Source organism: Mustela nivalis (assembly GCF_964662115.1).
Source record: "Mustela nivalis genome assembly, chromosome: 2".
NCBI lineage: Eukaryota > Metazoa > Chordata > Mammalia > Carnivora > Mustelidae > Mustela > Mustela nivalis.
In genome coordinates this window covers 156,588,406-156,614,724 of record NC_139021.1, presented here as the reverse complement: position 1 = coordinate 156,614,724, position 26,319 = coordinate 156,588,406, and the positions used below count along the sequence as shown (strand labels likewise).

The 26,319-nt window shown below is 55.6% G+C and overlaps 1 protein-coding gene and 1 long non-coding RNA gene across 2 annotated transcripts in view; one reads left to right on the top strand and one right to left on the bottom strand.

Annotated features, from left to right (window-relative positions):
- SLIT1 (slit guidance ligand 1) overlaps nt 1-26,319 on the top strand; it is a 164,214-nt gene that overhangs the window by 108,361 nt on the left and 29,534 nt on the right. The window contains exons 5-21 of the mRNA XM_082722141.1: nt 5,029-5,100; nt 6,258-6,329; nt 6,930-7,001; nt 7,496-7,659; nt 8,823-8,970; nt 9,411-9,482; nt 10,028-10,099; nt 12,229-12,300; nt 13,047-13,190; nt 17,713-17,876; nt 18,598-18,621; nt 18,761-18,905; nt 19,515-19,589; nt 19,768-19,911; nt 22,505-22,648; nt 22,944-23,110; nt 25,025-25,157. Of these exons, the coding sequence (XP_082578267.1) occupies nt 5,029-5,100; nt 6,258-6,329; nt 6,930-7,001; nt 7,496-7,659; nt 8,823-8,970; nt 9,411-9,482; nt 10,028-10,099; nt 12,229-12,300; nt 13,047-13,190; nt 17,713-17,876; nt 18,598-18,621; nt 18,761-18,905; nt 19,515-19,589; nt 19,768-19,911; nt 22,505-22,648; nt 22,944-23,110; nt 25,025-25,157 (1,884 nt within the window). The remainder of the gene's footprint in view (nt 1-5,028; nt 5,101-6,257; nt 6,330-6,929; nt 7,002-7,495; nt 7,660-8,822; nt 8,971-9,410; nt 9,483-10,027; nt 10,100-12,228; nt 12,301-13,046; nt 13,191-17,712; nt 17,877-18,597; nt 18,622-18,760; nt 18,906-19,514; nt 19,590-19,767; nt 19,912-22,504; nt 22,649-22,943; nt 23,111-25,024; nt 25,158-26,319) is intronic.
- LOC309860277 lies at nt 21,849-22,978 on the bottom strand. Its single transcript, XR_014309294.1, has 2 exons — nt 22,746-22,978; nt 21,849-22,203 (listed from the first exon to the last, which is right to left on the bottom strand). It is a non-coding gene; the product is annotated as an uncharacterized lncRNA (long non-coding RNA).

Sequence of the window (26,319 nt, the reverse complement as noted above, 5' to 3'; positions counted from 1 at the left end):
CGTTTTATAAGTAGGGACACTTAAGGACTCAGCACCTACCTTCTAGGGGCCCAGGTGATTAGTGGCACCAGTGGGCTTAGAACCCAGATCCACTCCTCCCAGAGTTCTGGCTCTTTCCAGCACCTCCTGTGCCTCAGGCATACTGCCTTTTCCCCAGGCTTTTAAGGCCCACCCTTTCCTCAGGTCTAGAGGCTGGCTTCTTCCAGGGTCCCAAGTTCCCTTAAGTTCCCTTTCTTTCCTGTGGGAGGGGCTTGCTCCTGGGGGCTGGCCCTGGGCCCCTCTGCACCCACCCCTGCACCTGCACCTGCACCCTCACCTCCTGGATGGGCTCTTGGTGTCACCTCTCCTACCTACCCTGGGGGCAGCATGTTTCCTCCGTAAGCTCTGGGGCTCCCGAGCAGTGTCTAAAAGGCCATTGGATCAAATACCTCTCTGCTGGAAGCTGTCCCCTTCTCTGGCCTGTTGCTGGCACTTTCTACTCTAGGCAAACCTCCCCACTCCTGGGTGGTGCCAGCCTCGATTAGGCCTCCTGCCTTCGCACGGACTATTCTGCCCCTTCCTTCCCTACTTAGCTCCCTGTGTGAGTCCTTATAGAATTGCATTTCCTGAATTGTACTTTGATGCAATACTAATATAAGAACCAGACACTTGAAACCCATTTATTATAAGGGTCTAGTATCATTGATTAGGCCACACTGTCATTTTTTATAAGGATTCCTGGAGAATTCTTGTCTCGTCTTAGTACCCTGAGCAGCTCTCCTCCTAAGAAACTGAATTTATACGTATACTGGGGACACTGCTAAGGGAGGAGTCCCCACCCCCTGTTCCATCAGCTCTCAGAGAGCCCAGAGCCCATGCTCTGCCCCGGACCTGGCAGATGTGCATGGGTGACATCCTGCCTTGTTCTTCGTCTCTGCCATTGATTTTTCTTCTCTTTGCCCCACTTTTCACTCTTGCTTTCTTGCTGTTTTGTAAATCCCTATAAGCCACTTTAAAGCCTTTCTGAAACAAGGTTGGCTTAAATCAATAAACTAATCGATACAAATAAAAAAACCTTCCTTGTAGGGTGGTGGTGGGGATTAAACAGGATAGTGGATGTGAGTAGCCAGCCCAGAGTTCCCTCCCAGGCTTGGCTGGAGGGTCAGCGGCCAGCTGGGGCCCAGATGACTGTCCCGCTGGAGTTGCCCACCTCCTGTGCGCCCTCCATAGTCCTGACTCTATAGAAGTCTCCAGGCCCCTGCCCCTCCCTGCCTTGTCTTGCCCTCCCCATCCATGCTTTGTTCTCCCTGGCTCCCTGTGGGGAGGAGAAAGTGGATGGCTGTGTCTGTCTTCTCTTATCCTGCCTTTCTCAGAAAGTGTGCTGTCAGCGATGGGCTCCCCTTCCCTCCCCCCCCGCCCCCCCCCCGGGATCTCAGATGCTCTAGGAACCAAACTTGCTGTGTGGGAGCAGTGTGGCTTGCCGTGGCTTGGGGTAGTCAGCATGTGGTGGGATTGTGTTGGGGGTGGGGGGAGGAAGAGATTTTCTGGTTCAGTCTGTGCGTTTGACAGACAAGAAAACTGAGGCCCAAAGTGCAAAGCGATGGGGCCACATTGTGAGCATACTTGGGCTCATTCACATCAAGTCTGAGTGTGACCCTGCCTTCCTCAGAGGTTCTCAGGGGCTGTTGTCAGAGCAGTCAGAGCAGGCTCTCCAGCACCACATCCAGGCCTCTCTCTTGGACCATCCTCCCAAAGTAGTCCTGCGTTAGTCATTGACTGTTGAACTTTGAAACACAGTGGCTGAAAAGAACAGCAAACATGTACTGTCTCACAGTTTCTGTAGGTGGCTGGAAGGTCTTGGAAAGGTTGCTGGTAAGACGTTGACTGGGGCTGTAGCTTAGTCAATTCCGGTTACTGTAACAGAAATACCATAAACTGAGTAGTTTATAAACAGGCACTATTTGTTCCTCACCGTCGTGGAGATTGGGAAGTCCCGGGTCGTGGTGCCTGCAGGCTGGCGTTGGGGAGGTCCCACTTCCTGGCTCATTGCTGTGCCCTCCCGTCTCAGACCTCTCTGGGGAGGCCATTCATCCTGTTCACAGGGGCTCCACCCCAGGACCTAAGCACTCCCCGAGGCCCCACTTCCCAACACCGTCACACTGAGCGTTAGGATTTCAGGGTCTGAATTCTGGGGGGGCGCATCAGTGCAGAGTCCAGAAGCTTGACTGGGGCTGGGTAATCTGTTTCCTTGATGACTGATGGACATTGCTGGAAGCCAGTGCTGGCCATTGGCAGGAGGCTGCTGGTTCTCTCCATGTGGGTTTCTCCAGAGAGCTGCTTGAGTGTCGTTGACACAGTGGCTGTCTTCTCAAGAGAGTGTGAGGAGGGAACCCGTGTGACTGTGTGCCTGCGAGCCCCTGCGAGCGATCTCTCATTTCCCTGTGTGGCCCGCGCAGCTCTTGCTCCCAAGTCAGAAGTTTATGCATCAGACCACCCTGCCTAGCGCGAACATCTACTTAAGAAGAGGGAGAGATCAAGGTCACGAAACAGGGGGACAGTAGGCCCAGGCCAGTACAGGGTGTACCTTCCTTGGAGCAATTACCTGCATGATGGAAACTGGGCAGGGGACAGAGCCACCAAGGTGCTGTCTCCAGGCAAGGAAGAGGTGACAACAGGATTAGCAGATAAGGAACGGCTCAAGAGCTCTCCTGTCCTCTCAAGACTGAGGAGCTGCTGGGAATTGTGGAGAAATGGGGAAGCGGTTGTGCTGGCTGGGGGTGCTGGCAGCAGGGTGGCAGGTAGCACAGGGTGGGTACACCAGGGGCAGCTGGCCAGGTAATGTGGGGTGGGGGTACGGGGGCAGTTCTGGGAGCAGCCTGTTGATAGAGTGTGGAGTGTGTCTCCGGGAACAGGGACAGACTAAACAGAGGTGCCTGAGATGCTTGCAGACAGCTGAGATCACAGCCCCTTGGAAGGAGCCAGAAGACCCGCCTGTTGGGTGGGGGAAGGAGAGGAAGGTGGGAGTCCAGTGTGAAGTGACTGTTGCATTAAGGGACAGAGAAAGCCAGCTGTAGTGAAGTAGGGCCTGAGCTGTAATGGAAAATGATATCGTTTTAGAGGAGAGAAGTGTCTGTGTCACAGGCTTGAGATGCTTTCCTTCCAGGAGGGAGAGAACAGGGCGCAGGCTGCTACTGCTGATGAAGGCTTCAGACCATAGGTGCCTGGGGCCACTTAGGGGCTGGGGGAAGGGGAGAGGCTAGGGTTTGCAGGGGAGAGAGATCACAGGCTATCCTGAGGGGACAGGGTTGGGGGACCTGGGGGACTGTCTTTGCCAGGCTCCTATCTGCACTTGGCTCACAAGGATGCTGTGGCTCAGGAGGGAAAGGGGCCCGACCTCCAGATGCACAGCCAGGAGGCCAGGGGGCTGGGATCAGAATGGCCTTTCTGAGTTCAGGGACTGTGCACTCTGCTACATCATGCTTCTGTTTCAGTCTCTCAGCAGGAAGACCTGGATGGTGGGGTGGTGCCCTCACAGCCCAGGGACTGTGTGCCGGGGGGCCCTGTAGGCCATGTTCTTGGGGCTGGCAGGGAACCCTAAGGCCTGTGGGGTGAATGGCTGAAAGGAAGGTCATGGTCAAAACCCTGTAGGCCTAGCCCAGTAGGGGCTGAGGGTCTGTGGAATTGCCCAGCATTGGATCCCACGTCAGGTCAGCCCCCAGTTGTCCAGCTCAAGGACCCTGAGGGCACATTTGAGGTTGGCTGTCCTGTAAACCACCTGGAACCCATCCTGCTTTAACCTTGGGCAGATTGCCTCACTTCTTGGAGCTCAACGCTCTCCTCTGCAGAATAGGGGAGGGTGTCCATACCCCAACTTCTAGTTCCTGCTCCTGGGGCAGCTATGCAAAGGGTTAGCTCTGGGACCTTCACTGCCTGGGTTCGGGTTCTGGAGCCACCACTCGCCAGCTGTGTTCCCTTGGATTTCTCTGCGCCTCCCTTTACTCCTTCGGAAAAGGGGAAAGTAAGAGTGTTTGCTCCGTGGTTAGTACCACAGTCAAGTGAGTTTCCGTATGTGACATGCTAGGCAGTGCTGGCCTGGGGCACATGCTTGGGACATAGTGACAGCTGAGCCCACCACTGTGGCAAGCAAAAGCTGCCCTGAAAAAGGACCTTTGTGAAAGTCTATAGGAAGGATGTTGAGAGGGGAAGGGAGAGGCTGGTGGGCAGGTGCCTGAGGCCCTGTCTTCCCGTGGGGCCAGAGGAGGTGTCCAGAAGCTGCTCTGGGCTTGCAGGGGCCAGGAATTTTCAGTCCCTGCGGTTCGTCCTCCCTCCCGTCAGGGCATTGATAATGTGGAGACTAATGTCCTCGGTGACCCCTGCTATCCGGGCTGTGGGACAGGGAGGCGGCCCCGTGACCCCCACCAGCATGAGGGAGAGGCTGCATGGGGCCGACTCCAGCGTGGGCTCAGACTCTCGGAGGTGGTTCGACAGACGGCAGGCCTGAGAGCACGGGACCCAGGCCGGACTTCATGACCTGATTCTGCCACATACTGGCCGGGTTCCCAGCGGTGCCTTCCTCCCAAGTCCTCGTTCCTTATCAGTGAAACAGAGAGTGGGTCGTGGGTGGGTTACCGCAGGTGTCAGGTAGCTAGGAGCTCATCAAGGAACCCCTCCTGTGCCTGCTCCTTCCTAGCGCTGGTTGATGCCCTGGGAGCTGAGATGGCCTCTGGGGGGGTCTGTGGGCAGGGCTGGGGTCTGGCGAAGTCAGTCACGGCTGCCCCAGGCTCGTCCCTCCAGCTGCAACCACCTCTGTGCAGAGAGGGGAGGTAGTGGGGGACAGACCTCCCTCCAGAGCAGGGCGCCTCTCTCCAGCTCCATCCTTCCTTCCTTCCTTCCTTCAACAGATGCTCCCCGAGCAGGCCTTTGGGTGCCCAGCACTCTTCCGGATGTGGGAGCACCATCAGGCCATCCCGGCCTCCCTGACTCATCGGGGGCACTCCAGAGAAATCTCTTCTGACCAGTGTTTTTCTCCCTCTGGCTTTATCCTCTCAGGGACCTGAGTGAGAACACAATCCAGGCCATCCCCAGAAAAGCTTTTCGTGGAGCTACAGACCTCAAAAATCTGTGAGTCCAGGCCTGGGAGGGAGAAGGGTATCGGGGCTGGAGGGCTGCCCCTCGCAGGGTCCCTGTGCCTCTCCCCAAGCCCTGCGGTCCAGGCAGCTCAGGAGCTGGTATGGGCCCTGAGACGGCTGGTGCCAGCAGGGTCTTTTGGAACAGTCTGGGGTCGAAGGAAACAGGCAGCCTTTGGGGATTGGGTAGAAAGGAGTGCCATGAACTGTGGGTGTTTAGGTGAAGTTCATGGTCCATTTGAACAGCACAGTCCGCATGCACTTGCCCTTGAGTAGACTGAGAGAGAGCCGGGTGTGAGTTCCTCTTCCAGGTACGTACTGTGGAAGTGGCCGCCAGTCCGTTAACTTCCCTGAGCTTCAGTATATCATTCTGTAAAATGGGATGATCATATTTACCTCCCAGGCTTGTTCAAGTGCTATTTAAATGTGATGGTTTCTTCCTACTACTCACATTTATCCCGGTGCACGCTTATCACCTCCCTGAGCTCTGACTGCGGCAGGAATGGCAAATGCCCAGCATGCTTGTCACTGCCTGCCCCCACGTCTCTGGTAGACAACTGAGCACTGCCTTCTTTCCCAGGGACCCAGTCACAGCTTCAGTTTATTCCAAAAGCAGCGTTCCAGGTGGCCACGGCTTGGCTACCGCTGCCCTTAGGAGACGTTGTCTCCTCGTCCAGCGGCCTGCACTTTCCGGTGGTCTCCAAAATGGGCCGGGGGGCAGGCGCCTGCTCCCCGGAGGATATCCAAAGTCAGGTGGAGGAATAGGATATAACTTTTTAAATATTTATTATTTTTTTTTAAGATTTTATTTATTTATTTAACAGAGGCGAGAAAGGGAACACAAGCACAAGCAGGGGGAGTGGGAGAGGAGAAGCAGGCTCCCCACTGAGCAGGGAGCCCCATACAGGGCTCGATCCCAGGACCCTGGGATCATGACACCCAGGAGCCCCTATATTTATTGTTTTAACGAAATAAGAAAGAATATAAGCTTTTGTTAGTATTTGCTACTTAGATGTACGCCTATATCCTGAACAAAGGACTGGGTGGGGCCAGGGCTCTTTGTTTTAAATTAACGGAGCCCTTGATCAAAACGTGGGGACGCCCCTGCCCTAGGCAGCATGGTTTCCTGCACAACTTTCTTTTGCTTCACAGACAACTGGACAAGAACCAGATCAACTGCATTGAGGAAGGGGCCTTCCGGGCCCTGCGGGGGCTGGAGGTGCTGTAAGTGAAACCAGGGAAGAGTGGAGGGGCTGGAGAGCCTGGCAACGCGGGAGCTGGGCTGGGCACCTGGACTGGGGCTGGGAGCAGCCCACGGGGTGGGAACCCCCCCCCCCCCCCCCCCCCCCACCGATGCTGTGCCAGCCCCACAGCAGAGGCCACACTCTCTGCTCTCCTGGACTCTGCACCCAGGGTGGTGGGGACACCTGCTTACACTATAGGGTCATGCCTGTAGTGTAAGATCCAGGCTTACCCTGCTCACGACCAAGCCCAGGGCAGTGTCTGTGTCTTCCAGGACTTTCTGACACAAGAGGTATAAAGGCCTCCCTGCCTGCCTCTGTGCAAGCCCGCACTTGCGGGCAGGCAGCCTCTCCCTCCTCGCCCTCCTGCTCCCTGTCCCGGCTGCCTTATCACCACTGTCCCAGCTCAGGCCTTCCTCGGAGGGTAGCTCTGTGTTTCCCGCTCCTCCTGGGGTGGATTCCCCAGGATCCAGCCCGGTGCTGGCTCCCCTGGAAGGTGGACCATGGATCTGGGTGTGAGAGCCTGAGGGCTGGGCTGGCCTACTGCCCAGACGCCCGGTGACTCTGGTTTCCCCCCAACCAGGACCCTGAACAACAACAACATCACCACCATCCCCGTGTCCAGCTTCAACCACATGCCCAAGCTGCGGACCTTGTGAGTCAGCCCCTGGGCGGCCGAGTCGGGGCTGGGGGTGGCCGGGAAGGGGGTGGAGAAAGAGCTCCCTCTTCTTCTTTGCATTCTCAGCAGTCCGTCATCCACTCAGGCTGGGGTGGGGGGGGGGTGTCGGAGTCCAAGGGAGAGGGAAGTGACCTAAAATGGATGTTGAATGTCATTTCTACTTGATTTTTCCTCCGAAAACAAGTGACTTGTTTTTGTGTTTAAAAATGACTTATGTGCTTTTGGGCAGCGGGTCTGTGTGAGCTCAGGGAGATGAATCATTTCTGGTCACACTCAGGCCAGCGGCTGCCCCAAACAAGCTGGGAGGGAGGCAGCGGCCGCTGGAAGCATCTTGCTGCTGCCAGTGACCCCTCGTGAGCCTGAGCGGGCGGCTGGGGCTATGTGTAGCACCCCACTCCCTGGCAGGGGGTTCCCACTGTGGGGCTGGGGCCCCAGGCGGGTGGGTTGCGAGCTGCCCTCTCCCCCGACAGCCGCCTGCACTCTAATCACCTGTTCTGCGACTGCCACCTGGCCTGGCTCTCACAGTGGCTGAGGCAGCGGCCAACCATCGGGCTCTTCACACAGTGCTCGGGGCCCGCCAGCCTGCGTGGCCTCAATGTGGCTGAGGTCCAGAAGAGCGAGTTCAGCTGCTCAGGTGGGTGCCAGCCCTGCTGGGACTCTCCACGGCCCAACCCCTGCCTTCTGCTCCCCCCCCCCCATGTCTTGCTCCCTCCCCTGACCACCGTCACCCTGCACTAACATCCAGTCCACCCATGACCTCCTCTCTTGGCCCATCACTTTCTGCTCATCGCCTCCTGTCCTTACCCACCACCCCTGGACTGCCCACATCTCCTGTCCTCGCCCATCACCTCCTGTCCCCTTCCATCACCTCCCATCGCAAAAAACATGTCTGAGAATGTTCAAGACAGCCTTTTTTCGTATTAACCCAGAGTTGGCGACAACCCAAATGTCCACCAGCAAGGGACAAGATAGACTAATTACGGTCTGTCCGTACGACAGAATACTGCTCAGCAGTGACAGAGGCAAGCTGCTGAGATGCACAACAACGTGGGTTAATGTCAGAGTTTTTGCAGTGAGGCCTGCAAAGATCAGCAGGCCAGATCTTTGGTGGCAGGTCTCAGAATAGCAGCTGCCTTGGAATAGGGGTGTAAGGGAGCCCTCTTGGGGAATAGAAATGTTCTGTGTCTGGGGACAGTTTGGTGGGTGCGCCTCTGAGAACTTCAGCCGCTGTACACTGAAGATGGTAACAAGTGTGTTATACTTCAATTTTAAAAACTTATATCAGCCTCTATGCTTTATCCTGGTTTTGTCACCTATCAGTGTTGTGTGGTTTTCCACAAACTAATTAATATCAAGGACTCAGTTTTCTTAGCTGTAAAATGGCCACGATGGGTTAAATGAGGTGCTGCGTGTATAATCCTTCCCACAGCATGTGGCCCAGAACGATAAACGGGGTCCCTGCCATTCTCTGGTGACCAGTGAGGAGACTGAGGCTCCAGAGTGTTAGGCGACTCAGACTAGAACCTGGAGCTTCAGAGCGTGGGCCAGGATTTCCTCATGTATGTACCACACTCTCAGGCAGCACAGTTAGGTTCAGATTCAAGCTTGGCAAACATTCAGCCAGCACGTGCTGTGTGCGGGGCGCCCGCAGAGTTGCATGGTTGTTCTCAGTGATCTCCTCCGGTTTATCGGGATGCAGAGAAACACTGTCTGCCCTGTCCCCACCCGTGACGCCATGTCTGGGGGTGGAGGCACGGGCATGGGATGCCCCCAGGTTACCACCCACCGTTTTCTCAGGCCAAGGGGAGACAGGCCGATCGCTTTCCTGCACCCTCTCCTCGGGCTCCTGCCCAGCCATGTGCACCTGCGGCAATGGCATTGTGGACTGTCGCGGCAAGGGCCTCACCGCCATACCCGCCAACCTGCCTGAGACCATGACAGAAATGTGAGTATGGGCCAGGGCGGGTGCTGGGATGTGGGCCCTGGGGCCGGACTGGGCTCTGGTGGCCCAGTGAACAGCTCGCCTGACGCCCCTCCCTATACACGGAGGAGAGACAACTGGCCTCGGCTGGCCGGAGCCCTCCACCCAAAGCTGGGAAGCTCCAGAGAGTTGGGAGGGGGTGTCCCTCTGGGGTCCATTTGTCCAGCCCCGCGGGGTGAGCCTGCTGGAGTCGGTTTCTCAGTAGTAGCCTGATTTGTGGGCTCCTTTTGACCACAAAATCTGGGATCATGGGACTCAAATATAGCAGCTCCTTTCCTCTGCCCGTGCCAACCTGTCTGCTCCAGATGGAGGATGGGAGCAGGGGCAACGGGTCTGGTTTGGGCAGGGAAGTCTGGGAGGTGACAGTCAGGACCCCGGGTTTCCTCTGTGTTCTCGCTCTGCAGCCGACTGGAGCTGAATGGGATCAAGTCCATCCCCCCAGGAGCCTTCTCTCCCTACAGAAAGCTGCGGAGGATGTGAGTGTCTCCTGCTGCTTCTTGGGAGTCAGCATGGGGCAGGGGGCAGGGTCTAGGGCTGGCAGGCCACGGCCATGGCGCAGGTCTTGACTCCGCCTCCAGCTTCTTCTGTGAGCATGGAGGGTGGTGGCGGCGTGACCTCCTCACAGTGTCAGCGTGAGGCCCACGCCGGGGTTGGGGGTGTGGGGGGGGGGTTGTTGAGCCCGAATCCGGCAGGTGATCAGAGCTGACTGTCATCCTCCCATCTCAGCGGGGCACTCCTAGGAGCAGTTGCCGATGTGAGAGGAGATGTAGGGCACAGCTGGGGCGCGGGGTAAAGTTTCCTCAAGAACAGACCAAGGCTGGATGGCCCAGCCCGAGCACGAGCCTCAGCCTGCACAGGGAAACAGTGGCCAGGGGCTTTTCAGGTGGATGGCAGAACTGGCCTCTTATTTCTCTAATGTCAAAGAAATGCCTGCCCTCCTGTGGCACATGGGAGGAGGGGCCAAGCAGGGCTTGGTGGCTGCCAAGGGATTCAGCCATCTTCCCTCCTGCTCACCTTGTAGAGACCTGAGCAACAACCAGATTGCAGAGATCGCGCCCGACGCCTTCCAGGGCCTCCGCTCCCTGAACTCGCTGTGAGTAGCCATGCCAAGTCTCCCAGGGTCCAGGATGCTCCCGCCCCTGTGCCAGGGCCCCTCTGGAGGGGGAGGCTGTGTCCAGCTCCCCCTTCCTCACTGGTGGACACTCTGCAGCTGGGAAGAGGTAGAGGGAATCCAGGCAGAGCTGTTGCCCCTGGCAACTCTGATGGCCCTCCTGCCAGGAAAGGGATTTTCCCAGCATTCTTTGCAGCACTCACCTGACATGGCCCAGCCTTCGTGTTGGCCCTGCCTCCCCACTGAGGCCCAGGGTTCTGTGCTCCTAAACCCTACTCAGCTTCCCGATAAGGGCTGCCACTCTCAGCTCCAGTTGTGACATCGGCCACACCTTGTGCCTTTCATCCCAAGTGTGCTCCCAAGTTGTGGCGGGAGACAAGAAAAAAGCATTTTCCTCCACCTCTCCCCATTTCCCTTCCCTGGAGGGTTTACTTGGGGGGCGGGTGTTGTCCATGAATCTACAAAATGCCACGCAGCGTCAAACATTCTCTTGGAAATGTTACTTCATCTCTTTTCCCAGTGCCCTTGCTCGCACCCCCCAGGTTCACCAAGCCCCTCACTGTCTGAGGTGCACAGCACTTGTCTATACAGAGTACACTCAAGGCACCCTATAGTTGGGTGAGCCCCCATTGTGAGGAGCCTTCTGTTACTCTGAGGAGTGAGTGTTTCTGCTTATCCCTGGCAGCACTGGAGACATGCCTTGCATAGATTAGGGGTCTGGGAAGTGAAATAGGACAGAGCTTCCCCTTGGGGCCTGTAGGAGGCTGCCAGCTCAGTCCCTCTGTGTGCACCCTCTTCTCTTGGAGTGGAGCATGAGTTAGTGGGTGGGGCCAATTGTGAATGGCACCCCTTAAGTTGTGCAGTGCACAACCTACACAGCTGTACCTGACAGCTTGGTGATGGGTCTCTCTCATTGGCTGAGGAGATCAGATTTTGGAGGTGGCCTGCCAAAATGCAGGGCTCTTCATCTGAGAAGTGAATGACACCTTCCTAAATTGGAACATGACAATGACCCATTTAAGTGGGTTCCTGTTGCTCACAAAGACATCTCCCCACTATATGGGAACTTGTGTGCTAATAGACCTCACTGACAGTGTCCACCTTGGCAGAGACTGACCTGGTCTCCCTGCTTCAGCCCCTGCCCCCTCCACTCTGATCTTTCCAAATGCAAATCCGATCCTGTCTCAGAGGCTTCCTGGTGCTCCCCGCCCAGCAAAACCCAAGCTATTATTCCATTTGTTTCTTCTACTCAAGCCACACCGAGCCCCCCTCCAACACCACTTCCAGGCCAGCCAGGATCCCATTGTGGGGGTTTTGCTTCTGCCATGCCCTCTTCTAGAAAGGATCTTGAAGCACATACTGTTTTTACACAGGCTGAGTTGTTTCCAGGGTGGCTTGTGGGGGCTGCTTGCAATATTGGAATTGGAGTACACCCTGTCCCCAAGCCCCGTTGATACTTCTCCCTCTGCCTGAACCCATTCCTGCCTGCATGGCTTTGTGGAACCTTTGCTTTTTTCCTAATCACACACGGAATTCCTGCTTAACACAGAGAACTAAGGTGAAGAAACCCACTTGCACCCCACTGCCTAGACCTCTGCACAACTAAACTTTGACCTGTTTTTTTCTGGTGTGTTATCTGTTGCTTGACGTCAGAGCTCATTCTGTGTATAATGTCTGGCACTCGTGGTTTTTTCTTGTAATTCTCTGGAAATATGCACATTATCCTGCCCATGGGATTGTCTCCTCTTTGAATGTCTCCTTTTACATCCAGGGCCAGATTATTCCTGTGAAGTTTCCCAAAGGGCTCCTTTGCAGGCTTCTTTGGGTTCCATGCATGAGACAGAGAGTGGGTATTGGGGGAATGCTCAGCAGTAGTGGGGGTCATGGCTGCCCCAACCCATAGGGTACCTTTCGGAAACTACAAAAGGAGGCTCCTATCTTAACACACTTTACTGCCACCTGCTGGCCACTTGTTAGAGCCGACCTAAACCCCTGCACTGTGCCCTGTGAATTGTTTAGAGGTGGTGCCATTATGTGGGGGCCCCTTGCAAAGTCATGCCCACCTGGTGGCTGTCCTCTTACTCTCTCTTTCTGCTGCCTTTTGTCTCCAGGGTCCTGTATGGGAACAAGATCACAGACCTCCCCCGGGGTGTGTTTGGAGGCCTGTACACCCTACAGCTCCTGTAAGGACCCATCCGCTGGTGACCTTGGGTGACGCGCAGGGAGGGGGCTGGTATTCCTCTGGCCTCTCAGACTAGCCTTGCCAGCCTCTTTGGGGTTTGGGACTCAATGAGGTGAGGAGCTTGGATGATGGCAGAGCTGGGGGTGCCGCGAGGGACTTCAGGGCTCTGCGAGTCCAGGGAGGGAAGGGGGTCAGGTTCAGAGCTGATCGCAGGACGCCAGAGCTTAGAGGCTCCTGAGAGGCAGCCTGTGTTCCCGAAGAGGTCAGCAGGCCTGGGGACAGGATTGTCTCCTACAGGGGGACACCCCAGCTCAGGCTCCGTGAAGCACGAGAGTTCAGGCAGGGGTTCCATCCCAGGATCCCAGAGGAGCAGAACCCAAATGGTCCATCTCAGATGCCTGGCAACCCAGCAGACTCTGGAAAGGAGGGGAGCCTCCAAAATGCCTTTGGGAGGTGGCCTGACCATTGTGCTCCCTGCTTCCCAAGAACCTTGTGAGCACTCGTAGCAGTTCCTTGAAAGGGAGAGGAGCAGGGGGGCAGGACAGTCCCTTGCACAGAGAGGGCAATTGGAGTTCTCAGCTTCCTGTATGCAGTGGACATCTGGAGGGCTAGCCGCCCTGCGCCTGCTCCTGGGCACTTCTCCTCGACACAGTCATGCTTGGTGCCAGGGAGGTGCCCGAGGCAAGCTGATGCAGCCGATTCTGCACCTCTCCCCCCCACCACCACTTGGCCCTGGTCTGCCCACAGGCTCTTGAATGCCAACAAGATCAACTGTGTCCGGCCCGATGCCTTCCAGGATCTGCAGAACCTGTCACTTCTCTCCCTCTATGACAACAAGATCCAGAGCCTCGCCAAGGGCACCTTCACCTCCCTGCGGGCCATCCAGACCCTGTGAGTGCCCTCTTGCCCTCTCCCCTCAGGCCCAGCAGGAAGACCTAGGGAGAAGGGACAGACTCTGGGGACAGGCAGCTGTCTTGCCCTGTGCCTTTTGCTCACCAGGAGTGGTCTCTTATACAGGAAAGAGCACAGACTTAGGGTTGGATAGTCCCGAGTTCAACTCCTAACTGTGCCTCTTACTAGCTGTGTGACCCTGGTCAAGTTAATCAGCTTCTCTGGGCCTCAGTTCACTCATTTATAAAATGAGGATACTCTTTTCTTCGTAGGGTTGTTAGGAGACAAAAGAGGACGTTTGTACAGAACTGAGTTCATTATAAGTGCTTCTTAAATGCATGCTTAATGGGCATTTATTATAAATTTTGTTGCAGCCATTGTTTATCTGCCAGATAGTGCTCTCCATCAGATAATATCCGCATCGGGGAGGCAGCACAGGTGTGAAACAGGTCACATAAAAGGCACAGCTCCTACTCCCTGGGGACCCTGTGCATCAGCAAGGATGTGAGCCACAAAGACAAACTTGTTAAAGCCCACACACGCCCGTCTGCCGCCCCTCTCCTGCTAATTAACTTGTGGCAGGGAGAGGACGATGGAGCGCAACAGGGAAATCTTGCCAAATATGTGAAATCAGAAGTTATAGGGAGACACGGGCAAGGTGGAAGGTTTTATACAGCTGGCGGGATGTCCAAGCGAAAAGCACGAAAGAGATTTCGTTGCTGGGGACCGCCACACAGGAGAGCCTGGGGGGATAGGGACCAGGACGGAGGGTCTCCCTCTGTGGGTGGAAGCAGAGCAAACACATTGCACGGATGCCTTCCTGGAGGTGGCTTCTGTCTTTGGTGGGATCTCAGAGAGCGCTTCTGCCTGCCAGACACCAGGCCTGAGATCTTGGCCACTGCCGGCGGGGACTAGTGGGGACAGAGCTGGGGCAGAACCTTGGAACAGGAAGTCTTCCTGCAGGCGAGACAGAAACAGTGGGACCCTGAGAACAACAGCAGTCGCTACTGATTGTCGAGCCCTGACCCAGTGCCAGGCCGCGGCTCTCTCCATGTGTTATCTTCCTGAACTCTCACAGTGGCCGGTGGCCGGACAGTCTGTCGTCCCAACTTTACTGCTGAGGAAACTGAGGCAGGAAGTCATGGGACTCACTCTAGGTCACACAACACTCACAGAGCAGGTATCTGGTCTCAGGTACCTCTTCACCATCCCTGAGAAGTTAGTTAGCTTTGCCCTCGACTGTGCTTTTTCCATCAGAATAGACCTCGTTAAGGCAGGAGAGCAGAACTGGACTTTCATGAACAACTATTATGTATTAACAACCAGAGTACGGTTTGGAAGAAGAATAAAGGAAACACAGACCCAGGAATAATCAGATACTCTAAATACAGGTTTGGAGGGTTAAACGCCCTGACTGAGTCACGGGTCAGGCCTGCGTGGATTTAAACAACCCACACCCTGCTTGATCTCTCTGAGATCTGTGGCCGAGTGCCTGGGACCCACTCCTGACTTTGCTGCTGTTTTCCTTGTTCCAAGAGATTTTTCAAAGTGTTGTTCTTTTTTTTTTTTTTTTTTTAACAGCTTTAATGAGGTATAGCTTATATACCATAAAATCCACCTGTTCTAAGCATACAACTCCATGATTTTTTGTAGATTTCCAGTTGTCCCATGATCACCCCGGTCACATTTTAGAAAGTTTCCCTCACCTCCCCCAACTCCCTTGTGTCCCTTTTACAGTCAGTCCCGAGTTGCTGCTGATCCCCAGGCAACCCATAATCTAATTTCTCTCTCTGTAGTTTGTTTTTACTGAACATTTCATAAAAACGGAGTCATCATGGGGCACATGGGTGGCTCAGTCAGTTGAATATCTGAAGATTGATTTCGTCTCAGGTCACGATCCCAAGGTCATGAGATCCAGCCCCAAGTTGGGCTCCGCAGTGGGTGTGGAGCCTGCTTAAGATTCTCTCTCTCGAGGCTCCTGGGTGGCTCAGTGGGTTTAACCTCTGCCTTCGGCTTGTGTCATGATCCCAGGGTTCTAGGATGGAGCCCTGCAACAGGCTCTCTGCTCAGCAGGGAGCCTGCTTCCCCCCTCCCTCTCTGCTTGCCTCTCTGCCTACTTGTGATCTCTGTCTGTGTCAAATAAATAAATAAATAAATAAGGTCTTAAAAAAAAAAAAAAAGATTCTCTCTCTCCGTCTGCCCCTCCCTATCCCACCCATGCTAGCTCTCTCTCTCTCAAAAAAAAAAAAAAAAAGGAATCATCATGATATGTCATGTTTTGTGACTGACTTCATATTTTTGAGGTCCATTTGCACCTCGGTATGTATCAGTGCTTGGTTCCTTTTTATGGCCAAGTGATTTCCCACTGAATGGATCGACCACATTGTGTTTATCCTTCCTAGTTGATGGCTATTGGATTTGCACTTTGGGATCATTATGAGCAACGCTGCTGTGAATATTTGCTTACAAATCCTTATGTGGACAAATGTCTTCGTTTCTCTTGGCCTTTCTGGGTCTCATCGGAAATGTATGTTTCACTTTTTAAGAAATTGTCAGTTTTCTAAAGCGGAGGTAAATCCTATTTTACATCCCTACCAGCGGTGTTTTATGAGGATTTCAGTTTCTCTGCATCCTTGCCCATCCTTGGTATCACTTGTCTTTTTCATTATGGCCACTCTAATCGGTGTGAAGTGGTGTCTCATGGTAGGTCTAATTTGACTAGTGATGTTGAGCACTAGCCCCAGAAGGTTTCTAGCTGGGACGTCTTAATGCGTATTTCAATCTTCCCTTCTGCCTTCTACTCTCACAAATGGTCATGGAGGGAACAGCATGGCCCCACGTGCAGCTCATTTCTGGGTGTGCCTTTAGCATGATGCTATTTTCCCAGGCAGGTATTTTTTTCCTTCTTCCTGAGCATTTTCCCTTCTCAGCTCCCTGCTCTTTAGGATGGTTAAAAATTCCAATTTGTGTCAAATACCTAAGCCACTTGTCTCTGTGGGTGGTTCAAGTTTGTATAAATTGGCTTTGACACAAATAACCTGTTCTTAGAAAGGATATATTCTACCCCACACTCACTGAACATTTTAATACATGCCTGAACAACATAATTGCATTGATTTTAAACAGAGTTCTCTACTGAGATTGTGATAAAGGGAAGCAATTAGTTCAGGCAGAGGCCTGGCAGTGCGGCCTGAGCCAATGTGGCTGGGCGGTTGGGCGGATCCTGGAGCAGGGCACGAATCCTCATGTATTTTCAGTCATTAACGGACTTCGCCTTGGGGTGTCAGCAAACGTGTCTTCTCTGTGCAAACTGACGGTTTAAATGGGGAGACAAATGTCCAGTGAGATGCAGAAGGGGTGGGGGTGGGGCTGGATTACCTGGCGATGCTGACAGGAGCCTGGACTCAGGCAGGAAAGTGAGGGCGAGCCCAGGGGAGTGGCAGGGACATCTGGGCAGAGAAGGCTCCGACCAGGTAGCCCAAGTAGGAAGCAGAGCCCAGGAGGCGACAAATAGGAGCAAGCACAGCCAGGTCAGAGCTGAGCTGGTGCAGACCCTGGGCAGAGCTCATGCCTCTGTTTGCACAGCCCTAGATCCCCATCAGGGCCCTGAGCTGAGGCCAATAAGTAGATGGCCTACCCTGGCGGCATTCAGTGGAGAAAAGCGGCCGTCCATGGCGAGTCCTCGAGCTGGCCCCTGCTCTGTCTCTGTACTTGCACACAGAAACGTTGGCTCTCAGGTACAGGTGCTAGAATATTATTTCCTGTGTCCGTTTAGAAAGCAGGGCCTGCCCAGGGCTGTGATGGCCACGATACAAGCCGGCAAGCGGGCTGCTGGCGGTTCAGATGTGGTTGGTCTGAGCCTTATTGCGGGGGGGAGGGCCCACGAATGGGAAAACCACCCATGTGGTCGCTAGAGCACCCCGGGTTCCTACAGTCAGCATCGCCTGCCGGCTGTCCCCTCCCACATTTATCCTGCTGGTCGCACAGGCAGCCTGGCAGGAGAATATGAGTGGTTGCCCAATAAGTAGCTGTTCAGCCATGTTTTAGGGCCCCATTCCCTTCCTGACAAAGGCTATGGAGAGAAGCTGCTGTTGCCCAAGGCTGCCGGGAGAGGACGACCCACGACAAAGGCCTCTGGGCACCGACAGTCCTGGACTCTAATACCCGTTCTGTCCCCTCACCCGTAGAAGGCTGGCGTGGTCCGGCCAGTCCCCAGGTCACTCTTGCCTCCGCTCGTGTCCGTGAAGTGTGCTGGGGGGTGGGTGCAGGTGGGTAGAGGGACAGAGGACAGAGTGAGGCTTGCGGGGGGTTCAGCAGGGACAGCGGGAAGCTCCAGAGCCTGTGGAGAGCCTTCCCCGCTGCCAGGTTCTGGCAAGGCTTCTCCGTAGTTGGTGGGCGAATCCAGGCGGTGGCCCAAGGCCATGCGTTTCAAGCCACCAGCGAGCAGCGACCTCCAGGCCGAGGTCAGCACGGTTTGCCGCCCTGTCTCTGATCCCCGCTCTGCCCCCCACCCCCGGGACAGGCACCTGGCGCAGAACCCTTTCATCTGTGACTGTAACCTCAAGTGGCTGGCGGACTTCCTGCGCACCAACCCCATCGAGACGAGCGGAGCCCGCTGCGCCAGCCCCCGGCGCCTCGCCAACAAGCGCATCGGGCAGATCAAGAGCAAGAAGTTCCGCTGCTCAGGTAGACATCCGTCCACCCTGCCCCGCCCCCGCCCAGTCTCTCCACCGGCCGGCCTGTCTTCAGTCTGCTTAGGGACCCGTGATGATTTCTGAATGGCCCCAACGGTGTGTCCTTGGCCACTCCAGACCCTCGCTAGAGGGACCCAAATCGTAGCCCCAGATCTGAGTGGTCGGCCAGCCCCACCCCGTCTTGCACGGAGGCTTAGGGAAGACCAGGGCTGGCCGAAGGTCCCTGAGGGAGGCCTGCCCAGTCAAGGATCCGGGTTCCTCTGCTCCCAGGTCAATTTGCTTTCATGTACTGCTTTCAGACTCAGGAAGCCTGGGACCTCTCCTCGGTGAGAGAACTGCCTCCTCTAGGCTCTGGGGGCAGCAGAAACTGGCTGGGGGCAGTGTGGGTCAGCTTCTGAGCCTGGATCCTGGTCAGGGACGTGGTGCCTCGCAGCCCCATCCTTGTCTTGGGCCACTGACCATGAGCGTTCTTGTGTTTTTGGTGCTCCCTGAGAGGTTCAGCTGGGGCAGATACTGTCCCCAGCCTCAGCCCAGCCAGGGAGCATCCGTGCTCTTCTCCAGCTGGGGGCTGGGCAGATGGGCTCTGGAGCCCGGATTTGGGACCCCAGTGTTGTTCCTGGGGTGCCCTCACCTGGGCAGTGGGTTTGGAGCCTGGGCTCTTCTGTAAGTCCTAGAGGATGGCAGCTTCATGGTGTTTCTGCTTCTCTCCCCAGCCAAAGAGCAGTACTTCATTCCAGGTAGGAGAGTGGGGGGGACTGAGGCCAGTCAGGGGGGGCCGATGATAGTGGGTGGGCAGGGGCAGCAGGCTGTGGGGGGGTGGCTGGGGAGGCCCTGCCCCGGGCTGCTCAGCCCCCAGCCCCTGCCCTGTCCCTGCAGGCACGGAGGACTACCAGCTGAACAGTGAGTGCAACAGCGATGCCGTCTGTCCCCACAAGTGCCGCTGTGAGGCCAGCCTGGCTGAGTGCTCCAGCCTGAAGCTCACCAAGATCCCTGAGCGCATCCCCCAGTCCACAGCTGAACTGTGAGGCCCCCTGCCCTCTGCACACCACCCCTGCCTGCCCCCAGCCCCACTAACCCCCCTGGATCTGCTCTGGGTTTCTCTCTGATCCAGCTCTGTCGGGGAGTGCGGAAGACCCCAGTGTGGCAGCTGCGGGTGTGGCAGGGAGTGGCTCCCCAACCCCCGCCGCCCCCCACAGCCCCTCTGCTCCCAATAACAGCCTCAGACCCTCACGGGCAGGTCGGGCAGGTCGGCAGCCTGAACTGGGGGAGCTATTCTCAGTCATGCTTTTGCCTTCTTCTGGGGGATAGGATCCCATCAGATCAAGTTGGCTCTCAAGCCATCCTTCAGCTGTTTTCTTTCTTTAAAAATGTAAATTTGTGCTCACGTGTGTGTGCGCATCCGTGAATAGCTACACATGCCTGTCATTTGTGTAGGTACATTTTCATGGCATTTTTAACGTTAAAAATGCTCCCCGAGTATGCCCATCCATCCTTCCTTTGAAATAGGATCCGTTTGCCTTGCCCCATAAATTCTGGGAACCCTGTCTGAGTCCCAAATAGTCTCAATTTAGAAGATACTCTCATGTCTGTCATTTATGAATGTGTGAGTTCTCTTCATGGCCTCTTACAGACGATTAAACAACAATGAGATTTCCGTCCTGGAGGCCACCGGGATATTTAAAAAACTCACTCATCTGAAGAAGATGTGAGTTACCCATTGGCGGGAGGTGGCAGTGAGGACTCCGGCTGGGGAGGGAGAAGGCGGATACTGGGTGTGGGGGTGCTCCCAGCGGGGAGGCAGGGCTCCTGTGCAGGGGGCTGGAAGGCGGGGCCGGGGGGCGGGGATCCCCAGCTCCATCATTGCACTGCTGCCTCCCGTCCAGCAATCTGAGCAACAACAAGGTGTCGGAAATCGAAGATGGGGCCTTCGAGGGCGCAGCCTCTGTGAGCGAGCTGCACCTGACCGCCAACCAGCTGGAGTCCATCCGGAGCGGCATGTTCCGAGGTCTGGATGGCCTGAGGACCCTGTGAGTGTGTAGTCCAGGGAGCAGGGCCGGTCTGCTCCAGGCAAACCAAAGCCAGAGTGCGGGCGTCTGCAGCAGAGAGGATGAGAGACTCCCTCTTCCCCTAATCCCAGCTTGCAGCGGCCGAGGGACAGCTGGGGACCCTGCCTGCGGTGGGGCCGGTGATCAGATGTCACCTGGGGTGGGGGGAGGCCGATGCCTGGTGAAGGGGTGAGCAGAGGTGGGCCCCACTGGGGGTTCCCCTGTGTGTTCGTTCAGGAGCGGACAGCAGGGATGGAGGTGGGAGGGCTGGGTGGCCCCAAGGGGCACATGGCTGAGGTGACTCAGCCAGCACAGATGGAGGAGCAGGGAGGGCCCATCATCTCTGAAATTCTAGGCTCCTGTGACCCAGAGCCTGGCCAGAGCTGACCAGACATTAGGACTCAGTAGGATCCTGGGGTTCATCCCTGCCTCAGGGAGCACCCTCCCTCCACCCAGACAGCGCCAGCCCTTCTGGTGACCATGTAGACCTTCCGAGTGTGCAGCAGACGTGCTGTCCGGTCGGGTTTCCTATGTTGACTGAAGTGTCCCACGTCCACACTATCCAGTCAGTAGCCACGGGTAGCTCTGGAGTTCCTGACGTGTGGCTAGCGCCACTAAGACACAAAATTCTGAATTTCATTTCATCTTAATCATCAACAGCTCCATGCGGCTGATGGCTACCACGCTGGGCAGCACATCTCCTGACGCCGCCTGGCTGGGTTTCCATCGCCCCCGGCCCGGCTGTAGGGCTAGCGATCTGTTTCCCGAGCACATACCGTGGGATTCATGTAAAGGAAATGAATACATGGAGGGATTTCCTGTGGCTTTCTGTGTTTTCCTGTTGGCTTGTTTTACAAAATGGGGATTCCTTTTGTGTTGTGTTTCGCCACTTGCTTTTGTCACGTGTGAATCGGGTGGGGCTGCTTTCCCAGGCTGTGCTTCCAGGGCTGCCCCGCTTGTCCTCACCCTGGCCAGGTCGTCCTTGAATGAGGGTGTTGTGGGCTCTTCAGTGCTCGGGGTCCCCATGAGGGAGGCTTGGAGGGGGACGGAGGAGAGGGGCAGAGGGGTGCTGGGGCAGAGCTGGGCAGAGCAGCACACAGGAGCCACAGTGCAGGCACGGGAGAAAGGCCAGAACCCCGCCACCACACACAAATGACCGCTACCACCTTTCCGGTCTCAAGCACCCCTATGTACAATGGCATTCATACACACCCGTACACCGCACACGGGATGCTTCCATGTAGCTATTACTGAACAGAACCCTAGAATCCATTTTATTCAGTGGCCTGCTTTGTCCTTAAACACAACGCGAGCACCTGTACGTATCATTAAAATTTCCTTGACAACATTATTTTAAAGGACTATGTATTATGTAATTATTGGAAATTTGGGCTATTTTAATTTTTGTTATAAGCAATATTGTGATTGATATCTTTATCACGAAATTCTGTGCCCCTCCAAGATTCTTCCCTTTTTTTTTTTTTTTTTTTAATTTATTTATTTGACAGAGAAGATCACAAGTAGGCGGAAAGGCAGGCAGAGAGAGAGGAAGGGAAGCAGGCTCCCTGCTTTTCAGAGAGCCCGATGCAGGGCTCGATCCCAGGACCCTGGGATCATGACCTGAGCCAAAGGCAGAGGCTTTAACCCACTGAGCCACTCAGACGCCCCAGGATTCTTCCCTTTTGATAAATTCCTAGAAGAAGCCTGGATGGAAGAAAGCATGAAGGGCCCTTTCAGGGTCTTTGGTGCCTGTCACTTCCAGGGAGGCCCCGAGTCACTCTCCTGCCAGCCCAAGTGTCAAAGTGCCCGTTCCCCCACAATGACCCTGGGCATTATTACTATATTTTTATTTATTTTGCTATTTGTCAGGCAAAGACTCAATGTGCTTATGTGTTCTTAATGACTTGTAAGTTTAAACATTTTTTATCAACCTTCATAAGCCATTTTAATTTCTTTTGTAAGTTACCTATCCTGGGTCAAGCTTGGTTTTGTTTGTGGGGGTGGGGGATTGAACCAGGTTTTTGAGGGTGAACAGGGACTTTCACAGACATACGTGAGGAAAGGAGTCATTCTAGAAGGAAACCGTAGCCAGGGAGGGGCATGGTGATGCAGGCCTGGGTGGCACGCCCGCAGGCCAGACGAGTGCAGGTGTGTCGCTCTCTATGGAAGCGGGCAGATGCTTGTCCAAGGCTGTGTCAGACGGGCTCCCCCAGGTCACAGTAAAGAGAGGAGACGTTATTCTTTGGGCAGTCAGGGCACCCCTGGGGCTTCAGGCTGGACAGGAACACAACCAGGTGTAGGTTTTAAGCAAGTGTCCCTGGAGGTGAATGTGGAGCTGGCCTGGGGGTGCCTTGGGCACCCAGGGAGTGAAGGCGGTGACAGGATGGACAGGGGAGCATCTGGGGGGGAGGGTCCAGAGGGGAGCACAGGTGCAGGGGGTCCTGGTGCTGCAGTCCTCCATCTGGGCTCACTGCCTTGAGAGGAGACTTTGGGGGGGGGCTTGGTAGGGGGGCACAGTGCGGGCGGCTCGATGGCGGCAGGGCACAGTGGGGGCTGCCCCCTTCCCGCCCCCCAGGATGCTGAGGAACAACCGCATCAGCTGCATCCACAATGACAGCTTCACGGGCCTGCGCAACGTCCGCCTCCTCTCGCTCTATGACAACCAGATCGCCACCATCTCGCCCGGGGCCTTCGACACCCTCCAGGCCCTCTCCACGCTGTAAGTCCGGCAGGGAGGGAGGGCGGGCGGGCCTGGGGCTCTGGCAGCAGCGTCCGCTCCCTGGCGGCCACCCGCCCTCCTCGCGGTTGTTACTCACTGAGGGCGGTGTCGGGCGCTTGTGGTCCCTGGGGTCCCACTGTGTCCGGGTGCCATGTCTTCATAAGTGCTGGCCATCTGGGAGGGGGCCCCGGGTGGCTGCGTGGCTGCGTGGCCTGTCCGTGGAGGCGCGAGAGGGCTCTGCAGGGAAACCGTGCCTGGCAGGGTGTGTTGCTGGTCACACGGCCGCCTCTTCCAGAAACCTCCTGGCCAACCCTTTCAACTGCAACTGCCAGCTGGCCTGGCTGGGCGACTGGCTGCGGAGGAGGAAGATCGTGACCGGGAACCCGCGGTGCCAGAACCCAGACTTCCTGCGGCAGATCCCCCTACAGGACGTGGCCTTCCCGGACTTCAGGTGTGAGGAGGGTAAGCTGTGGGCTCCTGGGCAGGAGGGGAGAGGCGGGCTGGCAGCCCTGGAGAGGAGGGCTCCGGTGTGTTGGTGGGGGGAGCAGGGAGACCCCCCTCTTCATCCTGCACCGACCCCTGCCTGGCAGCGGCTTCGTGGGATCTTAAAAACAAAAATATGCTTATTGTTTTAAAAATGGGGAACTATGGATAAAAGAAGAAAATAAACATTACCTATTATTCCATCACTCAGAAAAAAATCACAGTTCACCCGTTAGTGTGTTTTTTAATAGAAGTATGCCTCACGCAGGGACGATCTGCCTCCTGGCTGTGCCTCAGCGCTCCAGGCTCACAGCTTCCCCATGTCCGTGAGGGGCAGTGGGACGTTCCTGGGCCTGCCTCCTCCCTGTGGGAAACCCGGTCACTTCTCACAGCCGTGTCTGGGTGAGCCTGGCGCGGGACTTGACCCTAGACTTGATCCTGGGGCTCTAGGATCATGACATGAGCCATGGGCAGACATTTAACCAATTGAGCTCCCCAGGTGGTCCCTCTTTTTACTTTTCTTATTACAAAGGGAGGCATCATCATTTCCTTCAAAAGCAACCACAGACAATCCAAAAGAGTAAAAAGATCACAAATATGTCCCCCCTCCTGCTTCCCAGCCCTGAATGACTCCTGTCACTATTCGCTGTGTGACCTTCCTGAGCTTTGCTCTGTGTGTGTGTGCAAACACACCTGACACACCTAGGGTCATATAGTGCCGTCTGTGCAGACATTTGTGACATGAAATTCGTTGTCTGGAGAGTGTCGGGATGGATTTAACCACCCCTGCTGCTTGGTGTTCGGACACTCCCAGAGCTCTGCTCTCATGCCGCACTCTGCCGGACGGGTCATCCTGACAGACAGCTCTCTTCAACTCACCCCCACAGGAGAACTTCCTCGAGGTGAAAGATGTGATGTTTTGCTGGGAGGTAGAACGAGGCCGTTGAGCAGGCAGGCTCTGGTGGCGGCCGGCTTCCATTCCTGTCCTGTGCCACCGCTTCCAGGCTAGGGGGACATTGGGCACGTTACCCTACCCCTCTGCCCTCAGTTTCCTCATCTCGAAATTGGGTTCGTAGCACACCTGCCAGAGAGCTGGCTTGAGGACTCAGGGAATTCATCCTTATTGCACGGTGCCTGCCCACAGCCAGCCTCCCCACTGTCATGGTCACCTGGTGCCCTCAGCCACTCCTGCCGTGGTGTCCTTATTAGTCGTCCTGCCCCAGTCAGAAGAAGGGAAGGCAGGCAGAGGCCTCTCAGCAGTATTTCCTGAATGAATGGATGAATACATGAAGGACGTGTGACAGGAGCCTGTTCTGCATCGGCAGGATGTGGGGGTGGACCCTGAGATACCTCTGAGCAGCCTTCGGAGGTGAGCAGGTTAGGGACCCTCTCCAGGCCTCAGTAAAGTACACATCCATTCATGTGTTCACTCAGCTGGTCTGCTTTGAGGGCCGCTGTGGGCCAGGCTCTGCTCCAGGGGCTGGGCTCCTTCTGGGAGCAAAGAAAAGGAAAGAGACAAGCTTCTGTCCTTGGTACATGCGTTCTAGGGGAGTTAGTGGCCTGTTAGTGCATGTTAAAGAGATGATGGTCAGCATCGTGTCTGGCACACAGTAGGTGCTCAAGAAACGGTGTGTTGCCATCCTCCTTCTGTGCTGTGCCTTCGTCCACCTTGGATCTGAGGCAGGAGATTGACCCAAGACCCATCTCAACCTCAGAACAGGTCCGGGGGCTTTGTTCCTGGGGGGAAAGGGGTGTAGCTAAGAGGAGACTTCCTGGAGCCTGGGAGACTGTCGGAGAATGTCTTCCCAGGCCTCGTGGAGCGGGGCCCCAGCCACACGAGGCCCTAAGAAGGCCTGTCCCCTCACTGACGTGGCTTCGGGCCTTCTTCCCCAGGCCAGGAGGAGGGGGGCTGCCTGCCCCGCCCCCAGTGCCCCCAGGAATGTTCCTGCCTGGACACGGTGGTCCGATGTAGCAACAAGCACCTCCAGGCCCTGCCCAAGGGCATCCCCAAGAACGTCACGGAACTGTGAGTAGCCCCAGGCCTGGCGTCGGGGGTACAAGATGACAGAGAATGGACAGTGGTTGACAAAGGCTTGGAGTTAGGGTGTTGCAGGAGACACGGGTTCCAAGAAGGCTATGAGCTTTGGGGTGACACCCCCTGTAGTCACCCGCTAGCCTGAGTCACCCACAGTGGCTGCTTTCTCACTCTCAGCTGATGCCTGCTGTTCGAATAAGAAGTAACGTGTGTTTTCCACTTCACATCACCTCCTCAGCGTCCCCTTCTGCGATGAAAGCTCCCACAGATGTGTATTTTTGCTGGCCATATGCTATTCTACCCTATGACTCTACTATGATCTACATAACAAACCCCCTTTGCTGGAGAGTTGTTTCCAATGTTTTACTAGATTGTATTATTATAAATGGTGCCAAGGCGACTATCCCTTCAGTGAAGCTGCTAGTTAAAGAATAATGCATTGTTAGGACTCTTGCTGCCTTTTGCATTAACAGCCTTCCAGAAAAGTCCTTGCCTTTGCACCCCCTACTGGCCGGGTGTGGAAATGGCCTTCCTCCCACCACTACCTCCCCACCCCTACCCCATCAATTCTGGGCATCATGATGCTAAATTCTTGGTTGATTTGGATGTGGTATCTGACCTTGCGCGGGGGTAGAGATAGTCTGTGTGTGTGACACACAGAGATGGAGCGCTGGGCTTCTTCAACAGACACCCGCAAATAAGAGGCTATGGTCCCTCCCCTGGGATTGGTCCCTCCAGGCTGTGCTTTTCTTCCCCTGCAGGGAGCACATGAGGTTCTCATTTGTGTTTCTGTCTTTACCAGTGAGGCAGGCTCTTTCCTCGCAAGCACATCAACCACTGCTGTCCTTGTCCTGTGGCCTGCCATCCTGTCCTTTGTCCAGTTTTCTATCATCCCGTTAGTGACCTGCTTTCTCCTTGGTGCCTCATAGCAACCTTGAGCATAATGGGACGGGGGGACAGCCTGCTTTCTTTGATAGAGGTTGCTGGAGTGCGGAGGCTGGGAAGGTCACTCGACTTCTCTAAGCCTTCATTTTCCCAGCTGTCAAATGGGGCCACTGGGATATATTGATAATGGGTGTATTGAGTCATTGAGAGGGTTGCATGAGATGGGTAGGAAGTCACTTGTATGACACAGTGATGGGTCAGAGAGCAG